Source organism: Patella vulgata, chromosome 1 (genome assembly GCF_932274485.2).
Source record: "Patella vulgata chromosome 1, xgPatVulg1.2, whole genome shotgun sequence".
NCBI classification, from domain to species: domain Eukaryota; kingdom Metazoa; phylum Mollusca; class Gastropoda; family Patellidae; genus Patella; species Patella vulgata.
In genome coordinates, this window is record NC_065879.2 from 37,761,593 (window position 1) to 37,771,262 (window position 9,670).

A 9,670-nucleotide genomic window follows, 5' to 3' on the forward strand; every position below is an offset into this window, starting at 1 on the left:
AGTCTCAATTATCATATTTAATTTCAGTTCTATTATAGAAGAAGGTCATATAAAGTTTAAAGGTGAAGCTTATCATCCTTATCACTTTAATTGTTCAAATTGCAGGTTAGTATTTTAAACTTACGACTACTGTAAACATTGACATTTCGTATTAACAAATTTATCATTAAATAGGCCATTTTTAAGTTTTTAAAACAATAGCATTTTCTTATGTACTTATCCCCATGTTACATTAAGAACTAATACGATAGTGCAAGGTAAAGTAATGTATCATGTAAACATGCCATGTTGCACAAATGCCTGTATAATTATCAAACAGACAAATTATCTTTCAAGGGAGGTAAGAACATAATAAATTTAGTATGGTTCGTTTGCTAGTGCCCAACATTCATCTTTTCTTAATGTATTTAATAGAAAAACGTACTGAGGTTATATTCTGATATAACTATATATAATGTAATATTTTTTTTATCAGTACTGAATTGACAGCAGATGCTAGAGAGAAAACTGGAGAGTTATTTTGTTTACGTTGTCATGATAAGATGGGTATACCTATCTGTGGTGCCTGTAGGTAGGTATTATTTCATCAACTGTCAGAATCAGTCTTTAATATTAATTCAAGCAGTATGAAAGATCTGAACCTTAATTCACACCAATACAGTGGACTCTGTCACATCCGATCTCTGATCACTCCGGATTGCTGTGACATCCGGTATGATTTTCATGTCCCGATTTATTTCCTTATTACTTCAGCCAAAAAATCGCTGGTAAATCCGAATTCTGTATGTTCCGGATTCCGAAATCAATCAGCCGTCCCGTAACATAATTTCCATTGAATCGACACCGTATAATCCGTACTTCAAACGGTGGGTGTGAGGCATCCAATTATCGGTGAGATTAAAACACAATGGGTGTGAAGCCAGAAAAGATTAACAAGTAATCACCAATCAATTATCGGTGAGATTAAAACTCGCAAGAGCCGGTCTGTGTTGATTACTTTGATCGGTAAAGCAGTTAACCCGAGATGTTTTAAGGGAGTGGACAAGATCAACCTGCCAGTCAATTGGTCGGCCAATCGCAAAGCTTGGATGACAGGTGCCGTTTACTTTGATTGGCTTGAAAAACTGGACATAGAACGACAGATTATAAATGAACACGTAACAGAGTGGACAATCACCTTGGTGGAAGCGGACGTAAAATACAACTAACTAACAACAACAACAGTGGACAATTGACTGAAGACGGGGACGATGAAGAATATACATTAACGACAGACTTGACCTATTCAAAATTCCTACGCATGCTCAACGACATTAAACACTTCGCACAGATTAAGGACGAAAAGATGATCGCAACAATTCATTTGTTAGAAGATAATGCCCAGGACTCCGCCTTACGATATGCTTCCGGTAATCTTAAGCAAACTACCTTAAACGAGTACATGCATTGATATTTATAAATATATTGTACGCATGCATTGATATTACATGTAAACGATTTTATGAATATATTGTACGCATGCATTGTTATTGTTAATTATTTAATATAATAAAATTTTGAAAGTACAGAAAAGTTTATCATTTATAATGGGAATAGCATTCTGGTGATTCGAAGCTACAATATAAAAATACTTCCGGTTTTCGAAGTTCCAGTATTTCCGGTTTTGGAGAAAGCTCGGTATTCCGAAACGCTGTGTGATCCGAATTATTGTAACGATCCCGTACGATGTCGGATGTGACAGAGTCCACTGTACATATATTATTTTCATCAATTATTCACAAACTTAACCAGTGTACCCAACTTGTCACAGGCTAGACAACTGTGACCATCAGCACCTTCACTGTTTAGTATTTATAATGATTTATTCTACCATGAAGAGATTGTTATAAGGCTTACTAGACATTAATATTATAATTATTTTACAGGAGACCTATTGAAGAACGTGTTGTTCATGCTTTAGGCAAAGCTTGGCATGTTGAGGTAAGTCATAGCATTCCTCTATTTCGTTTACACCAACATTTAAATATGGTGGTATATTGTTGTAGTCACTACCTGTATATCTGGTGATCCAGTCTCTTGTTAAGGCTCACCACGGTCAGTTAGTCAAAGTTATATCTATTGTAGTGAAGCCTGTATTATATCAGTAATGTCTATCAATGACTTCATAATCTTTTCTTGATGCTCCAAATGGATGGTCATGAGCTACATGGCATCATATATCAGTGCATATAGAAAAATTTGTCACAGGTGGAATTTAATTTTGTCATTGAAATATGCGGATTTTTATATTGATCTGTTGAACTAAGATTATATTAAATTGAATCTAATAATATATTTTATTGTAAATTTCAGCATTTTGTTTGTGCCAAATGCGAGAAACCATTTTTAGGAACACGACATTATGAAAAGAAAGGGTTGGCCTATTGTGAACTTCATTATCATCAAGTAAATTTTATACTTTCTTTTTATATGCCCACATTGAAATGTATTGCAATCACCCCAACCATCCGTCCATGTCTATGGTCATGAGAAGAAAAATCCTACTGATTTTAGGCATCTGTGATAATTACTGCCAGAGTTATTGCCCTTGATCTTGTGGCAAAAATTTATAATCCGGTTGACTTTAATTTTTTGCACAGTGTCTATGGTCGTGAGATGAAGCAACCTATTGATATTTTGAGATTTCCAATAGTTACTGCCAGAGTTATGGCCCTTGATCACTTTGATAAATCTTGTGGGCGCTCTAGAGGCTAAAGTTAATATACGATTGGACTTGATATTTATACATAGTGTTTATGGCCAAGAGATAAGGAATCCTATTGATTTTCAACGATTCCCGATAATTACTGCCAGAGGCAGACTTACAGAACTTCATCCCTGTGAAAAATCTTGTAATTGATTTCAAATTCATCTGATTCTCAGCAATTTTCAATAATTACTGCTGCAGTTATGGCCCTTGATAACTTTTGAAAAATCTTGTAGATGCTCTAGAGACCAAATTATCATCTGATTGACTTGAAATTCATTCGCAGTGTTTAAGGTCATTTTCGCAATACAAAACTTAAGTAAACTTAATACAAGCATGTGCTGTACATCACAGTGTCTGCCATCAATGCCAAGTTATGAGTCCCATCTCACATTTGTTATGTGACAAAGTTGAAGTCCTTTCCACTGCTAAAACCACAGTATTATTGAAAGAAAAACATACTGTATGTCAGTCTCAGATCTTCATATATTTTTGTTCAAAACTCGGAAATAACATAAAATTTGTTTACCTTTGGTTGTGAAACTTTATGATTAACATCATTACATAATATTGAATACATGTTATTTCAGTGCATGGGTAACACTGTATTTAAATGACCAGGTTCAAAAGCCCTTTGTTCAACAATAATTTTATGTCAACTGTTTTAGTTTATACTGAACTACAATCATTGTTTTGTTGAATTAAATATGTCTCTTTAAATTCAATAATTGTGAAATGGGTGATTCGTACCATCTGTATCTGGTAGGATCAGTGCCAGTGGTACTAGGTATATAAATTATCAGTAAAAATTGATTTTTTTTTTTTCAGTTATTTGGGAACATCTGTTTTGTATGTAATAACATTATTAATGGAGATGGTAAGATAGATTTTTATTTTATGATCAGTAGTGGAATACCGTGTTTTATCAGTGAAATAAAAGTGTTATTCCACTGGCTAGCAGAAGTCCATGTTGTTTTTACCTAAAATGATTGTAAAATCATAAAATAAATAGAACATTTGTCGTTTTGTCGTGAATAACATATTTTATTTCATCTCTAAGCAAGAAAACGTTTATATTTTCACTCATGCTACGCATTCGTGAAAATATAAGTTTTCTTACTTCTCGATGAAATAAAATATGTTATTCACGACAAAACGACAAATATCCTCTATTTAATTTGAAATTAGTTGTTTTTTCAAAAAATATTATATTGATCCTTCAAGATAACATTGATAGAGCTCATGAATATTTATACCTACTTTATAGAAACTGTAAACTGCTAGTTATGTCTGGATGACAAAGCTTTTATCTATAACTAGCAGAATGCCTGGCTTCGCTCGGGGGTTAAAACCCTGAAACCGGAAGTGGTAGACTAACGCCACCTGGCCTATGTTACTCCCTGGTCGAGCTACCCCTATAGCCCAAATTTCAGACTCGGGGCAGACCTAGTGTAGCCGCCAACCCCGAACAGCCCGGGGGTCATAACCCCGAAACCTGAAGCGGTAGACTAACGCCACCTGGCCTATGTTACTCCCCGGTCCGAGCTACCCCTATACCCCAAATTTCATACTCGGGGCAGACCTACAGACAGACAGACAAACGACAGTCACAAATATTAGTATAGATATATTATAAACATTACAGCTTTTGTTAGGTATTGTTTGAAGGAGTATTGTGTCATGAAATGTAATTTTATTTTACAGTTTTTAGTGCCTTCAACAAGGCTTGGTGTGTAAATCATTTCGCCTGTTCTATTTGTGATAGGAAAATGAGTCAAAAGTAAGTAAAAATTTATTGTTATTATAACCTTATTCTAATTGGCTATTAAACTAGTCAGTTCATTCATCCATCTTTAAAATGCATTAAGGTTACTTCAGCTTTGTGAATGGATCTCATTTTTACAGTGGCTTGCATAAAATTACATCTAATGAACATAATATATCAACTAAATTTGACTTGGTATTGGGCATATTTTATAACCTACAGCAGTCTGATGGCTAGATTATTTGTATAGTTGACTTGAGATAATTATAAACAGCAATCTGATTTATTGATGCACTACTTAAACAACTAGACACTGTTTCTCCCCGGTATGTCATCTTGCACCACAAGGGGAAAGCAAGCTGGAAAATCCCAGGGAACTTTCTCAGCAAATACCAACATTGAATCTGGGCAACCTTCGGTTATAATTTTTTGACGACTAGTGGTCAGAACTAGAAACCGAAAGGCGGATGGTCCGGACCATCATCTGTTCAAAGATGGCTGCTCCCATGGACATGGTGATGTCATTTTACTATACTTTAGAACTTGACCATATGCTATATGATGTTATACAGTTTAATAAACAAATACTACTTCCATGAAATTAAACTGCACGACTCAAATTAGGACAAAATTCCTTGTAATTTGACTTTACTTTTTCTTAACACAAATATTGAAATAATGCATAATTTTTAGACCAACGTAGATTCCGGCGTAACATATGAGACAAAAAATATCTGCTCCTAGAAATAGCAACCATTTAGAATTCTTTCAAGCTTTCCTAAAATCATATGCTTAATAAAAATAGATTCTTTCTACATATTCTACACTTACATGTATGTGTCATCGATACCCGCCATCTTGGAAATACTCTGACCATGCTACAATAGCATGGTTCAGTATTTTCTGATTATGGTCCAGATTAAATGAAATTCGGATTCAGTTAGTTCGACTATAGTAAAGAAATCATAATAACCAAAGGTTGCTCTGGTTAGCAAGCTGGTAAACGTTGCACACCGAGTCACCGTTGCTCCCTTTATAATAGAAGTTTATTGTCTAAACCCAGACATTAATGCCATCCTCATATATTCAATTACCTTACTGCAGTCTTGCTATATTTTTTTTTATTCATTTTTTTTTCAGAACAAAATTTTTTGAGTTTGATCTTAAGCCAGTATGTAAGCTATGCTATGACAAGTTTCCTGGAGAACTGAAGAAAAGACTGAAAAAGGCCTATGATGAACAAAATAAGAAATAAAAACATAACTATAGTAACTAGTCCAACTTTCAACTATATCTCAGGAGGAAACAAGAATTATGGAATTTTACAGAACAGTAGCCCTATGGCCAAGAGATATGGTTTTCTTGAATGCAGTGGTTGAATTGAAACTTAAGTTAATGGAGCAGGTTCTCTTTTTAATGTAAAATATTCGTATATTGAGAAACATGTAATTCTGTCTGTTTGTAATTGCAAGTAAAGTTTAAAATGTTGAAACCAAATCACAAGTCTACAGCGAGGAAGACTAAATTTTCAAGTTTCTGAATTTCACAAAATTTTCACAAGTTTTCACAAATATTGGTAAGCTAATTTAAAGTTTTCCAGAAATTGATTACATGATTCCCATTTCACAAAGCACATGTAAGACTTAGTGCAAGTCACTCAAACATTTTTCTCCACAATTCTATTATGTGTACATAACTTTACGTTAGCTTCAGTACAGACCACATGTTATTAAATATAATGTAGACAATTTGTTTAAGAATTCATGGTTCAAGGAATCGTTGCCTTAATTATTGGGACATTAGAGGATATAGCTGAACTACTGTAGATATTAAAATTATTAAATACTAAATCACCTATGACAAGGTCTTCTGGTTAAATGTTTATTAATAATAATACCTTAGACAATTTTATTAGTAATTGTTAAATGCATGCTGTATTGTTGAAATATTAATAATTATTTATGACATGAATTCAAAATATGTGAAGGTGTGGTACAATACTATGCATTATTCATATACTGTTTTATTTTTGTTTCTTATTTTTCTTCTTTTTTTTTTTAGATTTCTGTTATAAACACTTTTGTCCGCATTTTAAATTTTTTTCAAATAATCATGATCCATTAAGCTATAATATTATGTACATGAATGTACCATTGCTATTAAGAACTGCAAACCTTCCAATTCTTAATGCAGTTTCAAAGTTTCAACTGTATAGTGTTCATTGGCAGAGGTCAAATTATTAGTAGTTATAAATTTTGTTTTTCAGACATATTTCATCATAATGTTGAGATTTATTTTGTTTTAATTAAAGATGCATTATAAAAGAATTAGATAAAGAGATGACAGTTTTTACTATAATAGTTAAAAAAATAGATAATGAAAAGGGAATATGTTGAAATTACTTCATTCTGAGCGAAGTTATCAGCGTTTGTAGAACAGTGTAATCTCGATTGTCATTGTTATGATCATAAACAAAGTCTTGATATCCATTTAGAAATTTAAAAATCATTAACTGCCAATCGTATTTAAATCAAACCATCCAAATTGATTATAAACCTGGCATGTGAATAAATGTCTAATTAATAATTTATGTAACATTTAAGGCCAATGAAAGATCTGCATTAGTCAGATTTACCTTGTGCATATTTAATTATCTATGTATGTAGGCTTAGGCTACAGTGCAGCAATATTGATCATGGAATAAAGCTTTCATTTTTATTTGCATTCTAAGTCACAGATTCACCATATGGTTATGTAAAAATTATCTATTAAAATCATGTAATCATATTCTTTAGAAAAATATGTACTTTTTATTAGATTATTGTTTAAAAACTATTTAGTCATTAGATATATACATGTATGTATTTTACTTACATCAAATATTATTGATTTAAAGATGACTGCTGTCATTATATTATGCATGAGCTTGATTAAATTGGGTTGTTACCATTCATGATTTTTTTTTATTATTGACTGAAAAGGCAAAGAACTTGTGTTGCGTTTTAATGGCAAACTCTAATAGAATAAAGTTTACAGGTGTTTGGGCTTTTAAATGATCTGAACAAGCATTTACTGATGGACCCTGTAACATTCTATTTGATTGTATTGTCTTTTGTGGAAAGTAAAACATGCAAGTTCAGTACAAAAATAACCAGCAGTTGCCAGGCAAGAAACCCCCACATTTTGCAAGTTAAAAAATAAAATGCGTTTTTTCGTACAATCAGGGGCCATAGGCATAACCCAGGAAGTTATTGTCTGAAATAGGCAAATATTGAAAGGGACTAAGATCTCTGGGATAAAGATATATTAAAGGAGCTAAATCGCTAACATTTGGGACCTAGAAATTGACAAAAGTGGGTCGCAACGCATATAATACTGTAATATGAATGTATATAAACTGATTTACATTCAATGGTTTCCGTTTTTACTCCAATTTCAAAATCAGTTATGTTCGGCGAAATAAGCCAGCAGTCTCCTGGAGTGCAAATTTCTAGCGTCTGGTTATTCCAGTCTACATACGCCGTTTGATTTGGTGAAATGTGTCTAGCTTCGTCCCTCGAGTCTCTCGATACAACTGGGGCTGAAGCGCATTCTGGTACACGATTCGTGTACCACTGGTAAAATGTTTATTTTGTCTTAAATATTGGATATCAAAAGCCCATCTTTTTCCGGTAAGATCACAACATGAATGTTGATTTAATTTGACAAATAAATCGTGTTTTCAATGTTGAAGATTTTGGATGATATTGAGTTAGAGACTTAGCTACTTTAAGTTTCATCAAAATTGAACAAGAATTGTGACGTATAGAGGGTCTACAATCTTCGTTTTACATACTTTTACACAATTTGTGTACAAGAAGCGGCCATTTTGTCGGGCAATTTCCCAAAATTCAAACTCGATAACTTTTTTTTAAATCGGATAAAAATTGTGACCGCTAAAGAGAGAGAGAAATGGGGTTTAACATCCACTCACACAAACTAGGTCATTTCGGGACTAACACATGGTTTAATTTTATTTTAATAATTCGCTTGCGCGTAGGGTTCTTTAGCAGTGGGAGGAAACTGGAGGACCCAGAGAAAACCCACAAGATTGGACAGGAAACCCTACTCCTTGTCACGTACAACCGGGGATTCGAAACCACGCCAGTCGACTCAATGACAGGCCTAATGATACAGCGCACACGTGCTTACCATTCGCGGAATAATAATTGTTGTGTGTCCATAGTCGTACGGGGCTGGGGGAGGGCAGCCCCCCCCCCCTCCCTAAATTTCTGGCAATCTGACTTTTCGGTAAGGCTGGGAATCGATATGAAATTTCAATATCGATTATCGGCAAGAATTTGTCAGCGATTATCGATAATAATCGATTATCATTCTTCCGGAAAAACCGAACTTTACCGGCCTGTTATTTGTGTTGATCGAGTTACAGTAGTGTTATTATCCTAGTCTAATACTGTGCCGATGTACGTAAAAAATCAATTAATGTAAAATAATTAGTTGCTAAATGTAGGATTAACTTGAGTATTATTCTACGTTTTGTTCTTGATTCATTTGAACCTTTTTTTTATTCCAATATCTCCGATAAATACAAAGACAATACATGGTTTCCCTTTGCAAGTTACTGGCGATCACACAGTGTTACTAATAATAGAATAAAATATAATAGAAGGCGTCTATTGATTGGACAATAAAAAAATAATTACCGGCTTTCAAAGTAGAATTTTTATGATTGGTTAATTTTGACGAAAACCAAAGTAGAATTCTTCCAAGAAATTACGAGAGATATAGATATTTTCCCGGGAAGTCAAAAACGTGTTTTGTATGGGCTGTATCTGACATGATTTAGTAATAAAAGCTGAGTTGATCATTAATAATACAATTAGTTTTATCGTGAAAGCAGACAATTTCTCTACAAATCAATCAAGAGCAAAGAAGGGAGATAATTCTACTATATGGACACAGTTCACTAAAGATTTCCCCATTGACTCCAATGTTAATTCTCGTATCTTAGACCGGCTCTAACTTTTTCCCAAATTTTCGTTGGGTAGAACGCTTTCTACCACAGATGGAGCAACATGTGGCAACCACTTGCCCAAAAGCACGTATGAGGTTCTTCATGAAAAACTTGAGATACACAAGCTGGAAGTAGAGACAAGTAA

At 33.6% G+C, this 9,670-nt stretch overlaps 1 protein-coding gene across 12 annotated transcripts in view; it reads left to right on the forward strand.

The window, feature by feature from the left end:
- LOC126808403 (LIM and senescent cell antigen-like-containing domain protein 1) overlaps positions 1-7,462 on the forward strand; it is a 29,718-nt gene extending 22,256 nt beyond the window's left edge. For all 12 annotated transcript variants that reach the window (XM_050533092.1, XM_050533100.2, XM_050533091.2 and 9 more), the window contains 7 exons: positions 28-105; positions 476-571; positions 1,926-1,980; positions 2,353-2,445; positions 3,575-3,623; positions 4,451-4,526; positions 5,652-7,462. In XM_050533092.1, the coding sequence (XP_050389049.1) occupies positions 28-105; positions 476-571; positions 1,926-1,980; positions 2,353-2,445; positions 3,575-3,623; positions 4,451-4,526; positions 5,652-5,766 (562 nt within the window). In that variant the 3' untranslated portion in view covers positions 5,767-7,462. The remainder of the gene's footprint in view (positions 1-27; positions 106-475; positions 572-1,925; positions 1,981-2,352; positions 2,446-3,574; positions 3,624-4,450; positions 4,527-5,651) is intronic.
- Positions 7,463-9,670: the final 2,208 nt, after the last annotated feature.